The sequence below is a fragment of the Rhinatrema bivittatum genome, chromosome 16 (assembly GCF_901001135.1).
Source record: "Rhinatrema bivittatum chromosome 16, aRhiBiv1.1, whole genome shotgun sequence".
Lineage (NCBI taxonomy): Eukaryota > Metazoa > Chordata > Amphibia > Gymnophiona > Rhinatrematidae > Rhinatrema > Rhinatrema bivittatum.
The window spans coordinates 21,080,681-21,097,345 of NC_042630.1; the positions used below are offsets into that span (position 1 = coordinate 21,080,681).

Genomic DNA, 16,665 nt, shown 5'->3' on the forward strand with positions numbered 1-16,665 from the left:
CGTCGATAGCAGGGCTGAATTAGCCATGCTGTTATGGGAGCTGTCTTCAGGTCCCTGGGAGGCGGAGCTTCCCCAAGCAGAGGTCAGAGCTTTCTCCCTCTGCGGCTGCGCGCGTGTTCCTGCACAGGAATGTAACAGATTCTCCTTAGTCTGTTTTTTCCGCACGTGGGATCGCACGCGAGCTTCTGATCTCAGAAGATTTTTCTTTTTCAAAGAAGATGTCTAAAAACAGAGCAGGCAGCCAGGTTTCAAACCCTGTGTATATGGCAAAATCATGTCCATAACAGATGGACATGATTTATGCTACAGGTTTTTAGGTCCCGATCACATCCAGAGCAACTGCCAACACTGTGGAAAGATGTCGTCGAGGGCCCAGTGACAACGGGCCCAGAAGACCCAGCAGTTAAGATCGGGGAGAGAGGGATCTTATGCCCCCCCCCCCTTCTGACACTCATTCCTTGCTGGGACCGGCGAAGAGAGAGGCCCCATCTACAACAAGAGCGGCTTCGGTGGAACCTACAGGCTCCATGTTACGACTGTCGCTGCCCGATGTCTCCACTCCGCCCACCTTACCTTTTTTGTGGCTCCTCCTGCGGTTGATGGACGTCTGGCTGCCGTGGCGTATGCCTGCCGTCCTCTCCGGCGTCCCCGGTCCGGCTTGGGCGCTGCACCCGCCATGTTGTCCAGGCACCATAGGGTGCGCACGCCGCACGGCCCTGCTTCTCTTTTTGCTGTGAACCTCAGGGGCGTCCCCCTGTGATGGCGTCACGCATCCCGGATACAAAAGCCTACAATTTTTGCTAGCTAATAGAGTTAGCAAGGGATTTCCTTGCGGATGAGATTCGCTCTCCGTACCTAGCTACTCTACCTCTCCAACATTTGGACTTATCCTAACGGGGTACCCACTCCTCGGGGTCCTCTCATTTCTTTCGGGTCGCTATCAGGAACCGGTACTCGCTCCTCGAGGGCCCATGTTCCCTGACTTGTTGCCTGAACTTATCACTTCTGCTTGGAAGAAACCGCTGCCTACATCATCTGTGAGTTACCAACTTTATTTCCTCAGAGCTGTTCCCTGGAACCAGGTACTCGCTCCTCGAGGGCCTGCCTCTATTCCAGCTTCTGTGTCACCTTCCAGGAGAAACCGTTGTGTGAGTAACTTTACCAATGAGGCTCTATACCTGAACTCTGTGTATGCTCCACTGTACTCACTATCTCAGTTTTCTCCACTACAGCACAGCCATAGAGGGAATCACTGTTCCAGTATCCTGAGGAACCCTAAGCCCAGCCGGGCTTCATCTCTACTCACTACTGCCACCTCTGGTGGCATCTCAACTCTGTCTAATAATAGATATAACTCTGTTGTGTGTCCCAAAGCTGAGCCTGACCTGTGGTCCTCACGGGACTCCCCCTCTGTGGGCGTGGTCAGCTGCCACAGTGTCCAAGGGTCCACCCAAACCTTACAAACAATAACACTCCAGGCCTGGAGAAAAGGTAGGATCCACCGGAAAAGGGAAAGAATCCACTCGAAAACCTCAACAAGGGGCAGAGATGTTTCTCCAACCCCTTCGGCGCACAGGGGAAACAAGTTAACTCCCATTTCGACGCCGTGACCACTGTCGTCAAAAATGACCGAAGCAGCGTCGGGAGCGTTGGCACAAGAAGTGCGGACGCACTCAGCGTCGAAGCCAGGGTCCTCGACTCTGAAGCACAGATCAACGCAACATACCGCCTCGAAGCCAACTCATGGAGCGTCGCTACTGACGCATAAAGAGTCGAAGTCTATGCATGGTGTCCCGTCGACATCGCAGTTACTATCAGTGGCCGCAGAAGGGAAGCTTCATTCCACTCCTGCGAGGCAGGAGCCAATACACTCGACGCACAAGAGGAAACATGCAACGCACACCATATCTACCACGACACAAAGCAATCTGGCGAATCCGCAAAGTCCATCGGAATCATCAGAACCAGATTATAAACGTAAACGGCGTCACGTTTCCCACAGACACAGAGAAACAACGAAACCTCTTATTGATAAACGGACTCAGAAAACATCTTATTGGTAAACGGATGCAGAAAACATCTTATTTTACACATCTATCATGGTAGAGTCAGCGATGCAGCGGGATAAGAAATCGAAATTACATGCATCTACTCCACCTGGTCACGATAATAAATGCTTGGATGACTTCGCAAAGAAGATATATCAGAATGCTATGCTCACTAGTAAATTACAGCACCACCAATTCTATATGGTGCAGTACCTTTATGAGTGTATCCAAGCAACCAAAGGCATGCTGGTGTCCGCAGCAGACTCTGTACCACGTCCCCTTCAAGACATGGAAGAGTGTACCAGGCATTTGCTTCAATCCATTTACGAAGGATTCGAGACTACATCAAGGGCCTCCGCTACGGCGCTCGCAGCAAGACGCATAGCTTAGAGCCAGCGCTATACGGGAAGACCTTCATGATAAACTAGCTAATCTTTCCTGCATGAACGACAACCTTTTCGGAGACCAATTTCAAGAGACAGTAACTAAATTAAAAGATCAACCAGTTGCTGTGCAATCTCTTACGGCTCCGTCTCAGTATTCAGCCTCTCGACGCACTTTTGGTCCCTCACGTCTGCTTCAATACCCACGCTGACCATATGCATCTTATCAACCATACAGGACCACTACGTATCAACCCTATCTGTGTCCTCAACAGCAACAGCAGTTGAACAGAAGAGGGAAGCCAAGAACTCAACGTACACAATCTCAACAACCTGCGACAACAGCAAAAACTTCACAATCTTTTTAAGTTTTCTGCCACCACCTCCACATCACACCCCCCCAGGAAGAATTACAACGCATTTCCAGGCATGGACAGAGATAACATCAGATCTCTGGGTCCTAGATATTGTCAAAAAGAGTTATAAATTACAATTCTTAAACACCCCCCCCCCCCCCCCCCGGTACTACCTCATCCACCGGAAGAGACAAACAAAATGTTTCATCCACAACTAGAGAAAGAGATAGTCTCCCTCAAACAACAGGGCGCGATCCGTCATATCTCGCAAACAACCCACATCAAAGGGTTTTACTCTCCATATTTCCTCATTTCAAAGAATCTTAGATCTTCGCGAGCTCAACAAATGTCTCAGCAAAGAAAAGTTCAAGATGGTATCCCTCAAATCAATCCTGCCTCTTCTTCAACGGAACGACTGGATGCATACACACACATTGCTATCTATCCATCCTCCTGGAGATACCTATGCTTCCAGTACGAACAAAAATATCAGTATAAAGCTCTTCCTTTCGGCCTCTCAGCAGCCCCAAGGTTTTTCACCAAATGTATGGTGGTGGTGGTGGTGGCGGCGGCGGCACATCTCAGAAAGAGAGGCATGCGTATCTTTCCATACCTGGACGACTGACTTATATTTATTTATTTAAAAGTTTTTCTATACCGTCATTGTTATTTACCATCATAACGGTTTACAATAGGGCACAAATAGAAGAAAAAAAATAGTAAGAAAAAACTATTCGGTAACAATTGAATCATTAGAAACTATTTGATTTCTGACGTAAGATGTCTATTTGTACCTGTCTCGAGGGTGGGTACCTAGGTTTTAATGTTATTTATACTTAACAGTGAGATAAAGATAATTTCCAGGTTGGTACCTGGAGATTGTGTTAGGTGCTTTATGCTGGCTCTTCCTTATCTGTTTTCAAGGTTCTCTTTGTAAAAAGCCTGTTTGAAAAGCCATGTTTTGAGGTTTGTTTTGAACATTTTGAAATCTTTCTGTAGTCTTAGTTCTAGGGGCATGGTGTTCCATAGGGTGGGACCCACCAGTGATAGTGCACGCTCCCTCACCTATGTTAGTCTTGCTGTTTTTACTGATGGGATGGTTAAGAGGGCTTTATTTGTTGATCTTAAATTTCTATGTGGAACATGTACTCGCAGTGCAGTGTTCAGCCAATCTGCTTTTTCGTCATGGATCAGTTTGTGTATTGTGCAAAGTGCTTTGAATTGGACTCTTTGTTCGATAGGTAGCCAGTGTAGGACTGCTAGTGTATCTTTGATGTGATCTCGTTTTCTTTTGCCTGTGAGAATTCTCGCCGCAGAGTTTTGTAGTAATTTCATTGGCCTTATTGATGTGTGCGGTAAGCCTAGCAGTAATGCATTGCAATAATCAGTGCTCGCAAATATTAGTGCTTGGAGCACTGTGCGAAAGTTTGGTAATGTTAGTAGTGGTTTGAGTTTCCTTAGCACCATTAGTTTGGCATACCCTTCTTTAACTTTTAAAGATATGTGCTGTTTGAGGCTTAGCTCTGTGTCTATTACAACGCCGAGGTTGCGTACCTTCTCTGCTAAATCAATTTTTTTGATTGCTTTTGAGTATTATTGGAGTTTGAATTATGTTTATGTTCTTTCTAAGTGTAGGAATTCGGTTTTCTCAATATTAATTACCAATTCCATTTGATTTAAAAGCTGTTTGATTATTTCGAGATACATATTGGCTAAGCTTCGTGTTTTTTCAATGGTGTCTTCAATTGGTAGGATTAATTGAATGTCATCAGCGTAGACGTAGTGTATGATTCCTAGCCCTGCGAGGAGAAGGCATAGTGGTAACAGATAAATATTAAAGAGTGTTGCTGATAGTGATGATCCTTGAGGTACTCCTGTTTTTAGTGTCATTTTTTTGGACAAGGTATTATTGATTTGTACTTGGAACACTCTGTTATTAAGAAATGATTTAAACCATTTGATTGTTTTGTTGTGTAGTCCTTTTGTTGTGTAGTCCTTTTGTTGTGTAGTCCTCTAGCCTTTTGATTAGTATTTCGCTATTCACTGTGTCAAATGCTGATGATAAATCAAGTAGTACGAGAATGTAATGTCTTCCACTGTCGAATCCTTTTAGTATATTGTCTGTTAGTGCGAGCAATAGTGTTTCCGTGCTGTAATGTTTTCGAAATCCGTGTTGTGATGGGTACAGGATGTTATTTTCTAAATGCTCTGATAGTTGTTTTTGAACTGTTTTCTCAATTAATTTTGCAATTAATGGGAGGTTTGAGACTGGCTTAATTATTGCTCCTTTCAATATATCTGGCATATACCCTTCTTCAAGGGAAAGGTTTATAATTTTTGCTAGGGCTGTGGCAGTAACTTCAGGAAACTTTTTGAGTTCTAAAATGGGTAATGCATCTATATTATGTGGGGCTGGATTTAGCTGTTTAAGCATGTTTTCTACTTCAAGGCTTGATATATCAGTGAACTTGGACCATTGTGTGGCATTTCTTGTACACATTTTAATCTCTTGTTTGGGTATCTTTGGTATTTTGGTTCTTAGGTTCTCAATTTTATCACTGAAAAATTGTGCCATTTCATTGCATCTATTCTCTGGTAAATTATCAGGGGAGTTAGTTGTGTCTTTGGTGAGGTTATTGGCTATTTTGAAAAGGGTTCTATGATTATTCATGAATATTTCAATCTTGGTACTAAAGTAATTTTTTTGGCTTCAAGAATTATTTTTTTGTAGTAGGCTAGCTGTTTCGGTATTGAGTCAGTTGTTCAGTTGACTTATAGCGTTTCCATTCCTTTTCTTTTTTTCTAAGCATTTGTTTGGTTTCTTTTATGTGTTCATTGTACCAGGATTTTTTTTGTTTTGATTCTTTTGTGCATATGTTTTTTTGGGGGTTTATGTTGTCTGCTATTCGATTGGTCATGTTAATCCATTCTGTTGTGGTAGTGCAATCGGGGTAATCAAATGTATTCTTCTTGTACTTTGTTTTTCAGTGTTTCTGTTTCATATGGGGGACGGTATATGATTTCAATGGGTTCCGTTTTTGGTATTTCAGTTGGTTTTGAATGTATAAATGGAGAATTGAATAAGGAAATGGTTTGACCAAGGAATCTATGTGTAGCTAGTGTTTGTGTTTTCAAGGAAGCTGTTTATAAATGTCTATAAATGTCAGGTCTAGTGAGTGTCTGGCTCTGTGTGTGGGTTTATCTGTTATTAGTTTAAATCCAAGTGCAGTCATTATATCTAAAAGAGTTTGTCAGGTATTGGATAAGGGCTTTACATCCATGTGGAGGTTGAAATCACCGAGTACGATGGCGGGTTTCGTTGTATTTAGGTGAGTTGAGAAAAATTCAATTAGTGGGGATAGGTTTAATTCTAGTAAGCTGGGTGGGCAGTATATTAGGCAGATTTGTAGGTTGTTAGTTTCAGAAATGGCGATTTCATGGTTTGTTGGAGGTGTGATGGATAGTAGTTTGCATTTAAATTTTTTTTCGATAATTAATAATAAACCACCCCCTCTTCTGTTTGTTCTAGGAATTGAGAAGACATCATAGTTTTTGTGTGCTATTTGGTTTTTTAGGACTGTGTCCGATTTTGTTTAATCACGATTCTGTGATTGCCAAAAAGGTTGGTTTAATGTCGTATAGTAAGTCTGTGATTATGGCCTATTTTACATCTGTTTTACAGCCTGTTTAAAATCCATGTTTTACATCTAATTTGTAAATGTGTATGCTGCTTTCTATTTTCTTCAGGTGGATCCTTCTAGTTTTTGAAGGAACTTCTTTTGGCTAAAATAGCCTTTTTCATCTCACTTTTTAACCATGCTGGCAATTGTTTGGCCTTATTTCCGAATTTCTTAATGCATGGAGTACAACTGGACTGTACATCTAAGATATTTTAAAACAATGTCCACCCGTGTTGTATCCTCTTTACCTTTGTAGCTGCACCTTTCAGTTTTTTTCAATTTTCCTCATTTTATCAAATTTTTCCCTTTGAAAGTCTAGTGCTAGAGCTGTAGATGTACTTATTGTCCCCCTTCCAGTCATGAATTCACATTTGATCATGTTATCACTGTTACCAAGTGGCCCCACCACATTTAGCTCTCACCAAATCCTGTGTTCCATTAAGAATTAGATCTAAAATAGCTCCCTCTCTCATCTGTTTGTGAACCATGGAAGGGGTCATTTATTTCATCCAGGAACTTTATTTCTCCAGCATGTCTTGATGTTATATTTACCAATATTGAGGTAATTGAAATCTCCTATTTATTACTGCACTGCAAAATTGGTTAGCTTCCCTGATTTCTATTGTTTTGTCTGTCTTATTGTTTTGGCCAGATGAACAGTAGAATACTCCTATCGCTATACTCTTCCCCAACATTTATGGGATTTCTACCCATACAGATTCTGTGTATTTAGTTTCTTGCAGGATCTTTATCCTGTTGGACTCTTGCCATCCTGGAAATAAAGCACACCCCCCCCCCCCGCCCCTTCACACCAAGTTGATCCTCCCTATCATTGCGGTATAATTTGTACACTGTTATAGCATTGTCCCAATGACTTTCCTCCTTCCACCCCGTCTCTGAGATGCCAATTATATCTATCTCATTATTCACTGCTATACACTAACTCCCATTTTCTTAGACTTCTGGCATTGGCATACAAACATTTCAAAGTGTGTTTTGTGTTTGTATTAACAACCTGCTTTTCTGTTGTCAGGGATCATTTGGAATCTTTTAGCTCAAGTGATTCTTTACTTATAGGCACACGGACTACGATTGCTTCTCTGGGATACCCAATTCTTCTATTTCATTTGTATCCTTTGAACATACTTCTCCGAACCATGCACTGCTGAGCAATTGTCTGCTTTCCCCTTGTTCTTGTATAAAAGCTTCTCTGTCTCCTTTTTAAAGGTTAGCGGCATAAAATGAGCTATACATCTAATAAATGGTAGAGGGATGACTAAGGAGAATCAGATAGGAAGGAGTCAGGAGAAAAAGCCTTGTGCTGGCAGGACACCTGATAATAATCAGATAACATTGAAGTATCAGATAACATTGAAGTATCAGATAACATTGAAGTATGTTTTATGTTAATTTATAGTTTGTAATTTTGTTAACTTATTGTTCAATTACTTAATTCTGTCCTATCTTCCGACATCCATGTTTTTACTCTCCCTGTTTTAATGTAACTTCTCTTTTCCACTTATACGTTAATTGATTTTTCCCCTTGTTCTAATGTAAACCGGTACGATAAGACCTGGTCTTGAGTGTCGGTATAGTAAAAGAAGTTAAATAAATAAATAAATAAATAAGTACTTGAAATATTAATAAAACACAAGTGGTCATAATGTGAGGCTCCAAGTGGATAGACTTGGGGGAAAAATGTTATAACATTTTTTTTATAGTAATATTGGTGGATGCATGGAATGCCCTTTTGCAGAGGGTGGTGAAGGCTGAAATAGTAAGGAACTTTGAGAAAATATGGAAAGAGCATAGAGGTTCCTTACTTGCAAATTAGTGGAGAGAGAGCAGAAGCATAACCTATGGCACATAGTTAAATCGTTTGCATAGAGCAGGTTAAATGAGTACCACTTTTTTTTTTTTAATTAATATTTTTATTGAAAATTTCATAATATACAAATTAAATAACAATTCAATTAGACAATAACAATATCAATTCAATTTTCTTTAAAAATTTTACAATTAAAATATAATTTGTAATTCTTTCCCAAACCCAACTATTCCCCCCCTTTTATTACTAAGTCCTCCCAAATACTTTCCCTAAATACTTTTCCTTATATTTATAATAAAGAATTGGTTCTAAATAAATAACATCAATATATTTTTCTAATTATAAAAAACTTTCTCTTTTAAATATATTTAAGTAATATATAACAAAACATTTTTCCATAATTGGAAATATTTTCTTTGTTTTATTTTTTGATGAGGATTTTGAATATCTTTTCTTCTTTGAATTTCATATAATGCAGTATGGTGTAATAATTTTATCCATGTTTCATATAGTGGTACTTCTTCTTCTTTCCAAGACATTAATATATTTTTTTTAGCCAATAAAAGTGATAAACATAAAAAAAATTTTTCTCCATTGGACATCGTATTCATGTCTTCACATAAGTGTAAATACAATAATTTACCTGACCATTCAATATTGGTATTTAACATTTTTTCTAGAAAACATTGTATTTTACTCCAATATATTTTTAATTTATGACATTCTGTAAACATATGACAAAAAGTACCATTTTGTATTTTACATTTTAAGCATAAATTATTATTCCACAATCTCATATAATAACCTGTTCTAGAAATATAACTTCTATGTATAATTTTAAATTGAATTTCTCTTAAATTAGCTGTCATTAAATACTTATAAATTAAAGAAAATGCTATAATAATTTCATTTTCAGTTAATAACATTCCTAAATCCCTTCCCCATAAATTTGCTAATTTATTTAAATGAGATAATTTTAAAACTTGTTTTAAAGTAATAACCCATTTTGAAATTTTATTAAATTTTGGTATAATATCAAAAAATATTTCTTCATCTATAGAAAATATTAATTTTTCAACATTAGTTCTACCTTTACTCAAACAATAGTATTTTATATACAAATATGCAAAGAAATGTTTTTTTGGTGTAGACCAATTATTTTAAATTTCTTGAAAAGAAAATAAAACTTTTTTGGTGATATTAAAAAATTGTCCTATACAATATAATCCTCTATTTTTCCAATCTCGATTAATACATTTTTATTTTCTGGTAATTCTGGATTATTTAAAAACATCAAAAATGGAGAAAACACAAGGATCCTTCTTATAAAATTTTCTCCACCACCACCAAGCTTTTCTAAAAGCTATATGCCAAAAAGCCTTTGTTTTAATTTTATTAGTAAATCTTATAGGCATATGAAAATAATTTATTGGATTATATGGATAAAAACTAATATTCAAAAAACTTTCAGGATCCCATTGATCTCCTAATGAAATCCATTCTTGAATATATCTCAGAAGTGAAGAAACATTATAAATACGCCAGTCAGGAATATTCAAACCACCTTTTTCTTTCTCAAATATTAAAATATTATAATTTAATCTTGCTCTTTTACCATTCCAAATAAATGTATTAATTATTGATTGCAATCTTAAAATATCTGTTTGTTTTATCCATATGGGTAACATTTGTATGATATACAATAATTTTGGTAATATTATCATTTTAACTAATGCACATCGACCCATTAGTGATAAAGGAAGATTTCTCCATTTAATTAATAATTTTTCTATTTTATCCATTACCATAACTAAATTTAAATTATATAATTTTTTATAAGAATATGTTAAATGAATCCCCAAATACTTTAATGTTTCATTTGCCCATGTAAATGGGAATACTGTATTCCAATTATCTTTCAATAAAGGGTTTATAGGAAAGGCTTGAGATTTTTTGTAATTAATTTTAAATCCTGAAAATGATCCAAGCAAAGATATTTCTTTTATAATTAAAGATATACTATATTCTGGATTTCCTATAAAAAGTAGCATATCATCTGCAAACATGCTCAACTTTAAAGTTTTATTTCCTATATTTATACCTTTAAACATTTCCAATTGACGTAATCTAATAGCTAATGGCTCTAGTGACAATATAAATAATAATGGTGATAAAGGGCATCCTTGTCGTGTTCCTCTATTCAATTCAAATTTTTCAGATAAAAAACCATTAATTAAAATTTGTGATTTTGGTCGAAAATATAATAATTTAATCCAATCAAGAAAATGTATTCCAAAATTATATTCCTTCAAAATCCAAAACAAATATTTCCATTCTACCCTGTCAAATGCTTTTTCAGCATCAAGACTTAATAACATACTTTTTTGAACAGATTTTTTATTCATAAATAAAGCTAACAAGGATTTAATTAAATTTGATGACGATTTTCTCCCTTTAATAAACCCTGTCTGATCATGGTGTATTAATGATGAAATAATTTCATTTACTCTATTCGCCAATATTGATGTTAAAATCTTTATGTCTTGATTTAAAAGTGAAATAGGACGATATGATTCAGGTAAATCACTGTCTTTATCTGGTTTTAGAAGGACAACAACTGTAGCCAAATTATGTCCTCCTTCAAAATATCCTCTTTTAAATACGGAATGATACATATTTTTCAATGGACTAAGTATAGAATCACACAATATTTTATAAAATTCAGGTCCAAATCCATCTGGTCCTGCAACTTTACCTGTTTTTAACTGTGTTATTACTCTCCTAATCTCCATTTCTGTTATTGGTAAATCCAAAAATTCTTTTTGTTTCTCTGTTAATTTAGGTAAAGATAATTTATCAAAAAATAATTTTTGAGAATTAATATTAATATCACCAGCACTGTATAAATTCTGATAAAATTCTCTAAAAGCTCTAATAATTGTTTTTGTAGTCAAATTTACTCTATCATTATAAACTAAACGAGTTATAATGGATCTACCACACTCTAAAACACCTCATCATATAACCTTCAGAGACAGGGCTTTCTCCACAGCAGGACCACCTCTTTGGAACTCCATTCCACCGGATCTACGACAGGAACCCTGCCTTCCAACATTCAGAAAAAGACTCAAAACTTGGTTATTTAAGAAAGCCTTTCCAGACCCCAACTGAACCTTAACTAACCATTAATAGAGCCTTAACTCACCATTAACAGACTCACACTTTACCTTAACACGGTTAACAATAACACTGCAAAACTCCTAACTTAGCAAATACCAAAAATTTTTTAGAAATTTTGTTCGTTCTGTTAAACTTCCTATCGCCTTTTCTGCTCCCAGTTGTGTATTTCCCTGTTTTATTGTAACTGCAACGTTTTTAGTTCAACACCTTTAATGTTTTTTATTGTAACTTCTTTTGACACCCCTTTGTTAATTGTAAACCGGCATGATGTGACACCTATCGCGAATGTCGGTATAGAAAAAACACAAATAAATAAATCTAGTCTACTTTTAAACAAGCTTAGAAGCCCTAATATACATTTTCAGCAATTGGTGTATATTCCAAAGATAATTGCCTCATTTATCTGCTTGGAGAGCAGCTAATGATCCAGCCTCTTGTTTAACTGTACGGGAGGGGATGTATTATTTTAAGCATTTTGTGTGGGTTTGTTTTTTTAATGTGTAGGGGCTTGGGTTGTATCGATTTGCTCTCTCTAATCTTTTGATCCTTGATTTTGTAGAGGAACTTTTCAATGTCTGTGAACAGTGTTGCAGTTCTAAGGCTGATGGGAAAGAGTGGGGGGCCACCCCCTGGAGGAGTGGCACGAGGGAGAGGCAGCACCCGAGGTAGAGGTAAGCTGCTGTTTTTGTATTCTCATATGTGAGAAAAAGGGAAAGAGTATTTGCTGTGGGAAGAACAGCTTCCTTTCTTTTATAATTTTTTCTTTATTAAGCTTTTCAAAAACATACATAAAGAAAAATAAAGAAAAACTTATATTGCAGATTACACTTAAAGGCAATAAAACTAATACAATTACTGTGTACAAGCTCTCAATAATACTGGGGATAGAGAAGTAAATACAACAAAAAAATAATCATAAAGAGGAGAAAAATATTTATAAGTCCTAAATTTGAGCAGCGATAGATGGACTCTCATTTAGAGTCATTTTATCTAACAAAAAAGTCTCAAGATGTAGAGGGTCAGAAAATATAAATTTCTTACCTTGAAAAATAACAAAACATCTACAAGGGAATTTCAAAAGAAAGTGGCTCTTTGTGCTGCTTCTATTCAGAGTTGTCGCAATTAAATTCTGGTCCCAGTCTCTCTAAAATATGGTTCCAATGTGGACCTTACTCATTGGGGAAGGGTTGGGGAGTAGGAAGTCAGTATTTTACTGTACCTTTAACCGGCTTAAGTACTTCTGGGAAGAAGATAGGAGAGTGTATATAGAACTGAAATATGTCATATTGTAACTGCAGTTTTACTGGTTAAGTCTTAAAGTTCTCTGGTTCAGACTCTAAAATCAGCCATCTTAAATCATTTGTTATAAACAAATGCCTGCTGTCAGCTTTATTCAAAGGCAAGCTTTGTTGCTTTTTATGGAAATGTCCGAAACCTTGTTGCGACATCTTTATGGGAAATACATTAACAGAGGGGGATCTTGGATGTGTGTTTCCATAGGCCGGGGACGTGGAGAGAGCGGATTTTACCAAAGAAGTATTGAGGATGGAGAAGGGGCATTCGGCCGGGGCAGCCGTGAGATTCATCGGAGTCAAAGCTGGGATGACAGGTTAGGATCTGTCAAATTCTTTTGATTCTCTTGTTGAATACAGTATATTTCACCATGAAGTGGAAGGGATACATGTGGAAGTATTTCTTCCATCCATGGTACTCTGAGGCTCATATAGTTAATGTTCCTCATACCCTGCAATCCAAAAGAACATGTCATACTGGGTCAGACCAAGGGTCCATCAAGCCCAGCATCCTGTCTCCAGCAGTGGCCAAAACAGGCCATAAGAATCTGGCAACACAGGGCGTGTTTGAGAGCCTGACCTAATTCTGTCAGGTAGGCAACTCCTCCAGACACCAGTTAGAGCCAGGTGAGTGGTACAGGAGGGCACAGATCTCCAGAATGTTCAAAATGAGTGTGAAATGCCTCTGACTTTTAGGGTCAGAGAGTTTAGTTTCTTTAAGGACAAGCAGAATATTAAATTCTCACAGGTGAGTGTTGGTGTGATGGAGCTCGACCAGTAAAATTTACTTGAAAATATCTAGAAACTTTTGGCATCCTCTTCTGAGCACATGCATGCGGTCCTGCTCATGGGCATTGGGTATGGCCCCCTTCAGTTCATGTTTTTCTGTGGAGCTAACTGGTCACGTTTCTCATCTTTGAAAAGAAATTGGAGAAATTTGGCATGTTTTTCTTGCAGGGCCTTTCATTTCACTTTCTCTCTTATTCATAGGTTCACTAGGTAGGCTTTTCAGTCATTCTCATTTTTTCGGTGGCTGCCAAGTGCATTGGTATTGGTGTATCAGACACCATTGGTGAAAGTTTTCTTAAAATCAAGTCTTTTGATTTTTCCTGATTGGATGAAAAATCAATGTCCCAAAAAAGAAAAAAGGACAGTGGCTTCAGCAAATGCGTTCGGTGTGGATATATTTTATCTGTCACAGACCTTCATAATAGATGTGTGCTTTGCTTGGGGGATGACCATAATGTCTTGGAATCTTCCACGTGCAGGAAGACTTTCCCTCTTCTTCCCCCCCCCCCCCCCCCCTTCCTCCTGAAAGACATCATTACTGCTTGGAGATGATGGAAAATCTCTTTGAGAAAGCAAGTTTGGCCCGTCTGCATTGGAGGCATTGTAGGGCCCAGCAGCCAAATAAGATTGACACACTCGATATCCAGGCTGTCAGTGTCAGTGCTGATATATTTGAAAGAAGAAGCATTCCTTCATGTTGAAAGACTAAATTCGTTGATGGTCTGAGCCGAATCAGTCTTTCTACTGGCAGTTGGAAGAGCGGGAGCCAGATCTGCCTGTGCATGAAGGGGCTATAATGAGGATCATGCTTTTCAGCTTTTTGCTATGAGCAGGATTGGTGGGTATGTATATAGCAGGCCTTGCCCCCAGTATATGGAGAAGGTGTTCTGCACTATGCAGCATCCCTTTTTTGACATGTGAACAAGTATGTTCTTGGGGGGTTTCACATCGTCAGGATATGGCTCTGGCTGTAGAGACCAATCCTGTGGATGGATCTAAAATCTGGCTGAGCCTTTTTTGCCAAAACATTCTTCGAGCCTAGGATGTATGTGGCATGATCTATTGCTCAGTTTCATATTCAGATGATCAAAAAGTGGGGAGTATCAGCCTGGGAGCCGCCCCTCCCCCCCCCCACCTTCTGCTTGTTTACATTGCAACTTGATTGTCTGAATAAGTACTACTTTGCTGGACAGGATGTGCTGGAACACAGTGAGAGTCAGCTTTATGGCATTTAGCTAACATAAATTTTTGCTGAGTTTGGCCTCTTAAGTATGGGCTTTCCAGTCTGAGAGACTTAACAGACCAAGGGTCCATCAAGCCCAGCATCCTGTTTCCAACAGAGGCCAAACCATGCAACAAGAACCTGGCAAGTACCCAAACACTAAGAAGACCCCATGCTGCTGATGCCAGTAATAGCAGAAGCCATTCCTTAAGTCAACTTGATTAATAGCAGTTAATAGACTTCTCCAAGAACTTATCCAAACCTTTTTTAAACCCAGCTACACTAATTGCCCAAATGGCCTACCTTAGTTTGTCCCTAATAAGCCACCAGTCCAATGATTTCCTGAGTGCTCTAGTTACCTCTGTGGAATGGATAAGGCTCTGGCAATATTGTGTCTACCGTGATTTTCCATCAATAAACAGGTTTAATTAACTATTACATGTGGATGATCCAGTGGCACCGAATGGACATCTCTCCAAGCTGTAGAGCTTTCAGCTCTACTGAGAATGTGTGGGAGTACCTGCAGACATTGTCTCATAAGCCTCCTCAGCCTTTTTTTTTTTTTGACTGTGCTAAAGCACGGGCTTGTTCTTAGTCTCTCCTCTATTTTTCTTTAAAACTTTTTTCCTTCAAAAAATGTCTATAATGGTGAATGGATTTAAGAGCTGCCTGTGTGGGGGAAAAACGATGTCCCTCGCCAATAGCCATGATGTCTGTGACCAGACCACAACAAGAAAAACTGTGAAGTCTGCAAATTGATGTCCCTTTTCTCTCTACGCTCCAGGACCTAAAGAATAGAAGAACTTTTTAAATGTCTGAGTAGCAGCAATTGGTCTTACTCCCTCAGTGCAGCATTGTCTGCCACCTTGAGAATGCATTTGTCAGAGCTTCAGAAACCCCCCCTTCTGCAAAAGCCACGGTCGAGTTGAGTTGTCTGGATGCCATCAAAGCACAAGTGACATCAATCCCTTGATCCAGTCCCATCTGCGTCAAAGAAACATAAACAATCCTCATAAAGTTTGTAGATTATGGTGCCACCAGTGCAGGCCACGACTCAACATGCATCAAATCATTGTAAATATGAGACATTTATGCACACCTACACTGTATTGAAGAATACGGCATCAACACACTTGAAGCATGCGCATCATGCTTGAAACAGTGGGTGCATGGCACATTGATGCATAGTTCAGTGTCGCAAGCTACATTGGTGTACCATACACCAGTACAAGTCATTCCCATGCAGTCGATGCATCTGGACTCTTCAAAAACAGGGATGTCCTAGGACCAACCTTCTACGTATAGTGTAGAAAGAGCTCAAGATCTTCTACCTCACCCAGTGATTCCGTATCTCTCTCCTGTGAGCCGAGAAGATTGCCTACACCACAATTTTATGGTAATCCAATATCTACTGGAGAGTCAGGTTGCCCTTATTACCTCCATTGTTTAGAAGGCTTAACATCTCCATGATTGGTAGCATAAGGTCTCTGGTTGTAAGCAGTGGATCCTGTCTGTTCCGTAGTACCGCTGTCCTCGAATAAGCCATCTATCACTATGCAAATGAAGATCCTCCGCTCACCCTAGGCCAAAGGACACAGTCTTATGGCCAGGTTGTAGGGTTAGTGAGGAATTTCTTTATTTGCAAAAGAGTCAGATGGAATGCTCCAGCCTCTCTCTCTTTCAACTCTTGCTTCAGCACACTTGTTTGCAGTGTGTCCAGTCATTCAGAAGCAATAGACCAGACATATGCTCAGTAGAGCTCGAAGCTCTACAGCTTGGAGAGAAGTCCTGTTAGGTGCCGTCGAATGATATCACCCACATGTAATGGCTAATTCATCCTGTACCTACACCATTTGCGATAAGCTAACATGCTGTACAGAGACCATT

The 16,665-nt window shown here is 38.7% G+C and overlaps 1 protein-coding gene across 6 annotated transcripts in view; it reads left to right on the plus strand.

Annotated features, from left to right (window-relative positions):
* The window catches only part of GIGYF1 (GRB10 interacting GYF protein 1), a 459,255-nt gene that overhangs the window by 120,629 nt on the left and 321,961 nt on the right, over nt 1-16,665 (plus strand). For all 6 annotated transcript variants that reach the window (XM_029581610.1, XM_029581609.1, XM_029581612.1 and 3 more), the window contains 2 exons: nt 12,035-12,146; nt 12,976-13,084. In XM_029581610.1, the coding sequence (XP_029437470.1) occupies nt 12,035-12,146; nt 12,976-13,084 (221 nt within the window). The remainder of the gene's footprint in view (nt 1-12,034; nt 12,147-12,975; nt 13,085-16,665) is intronic.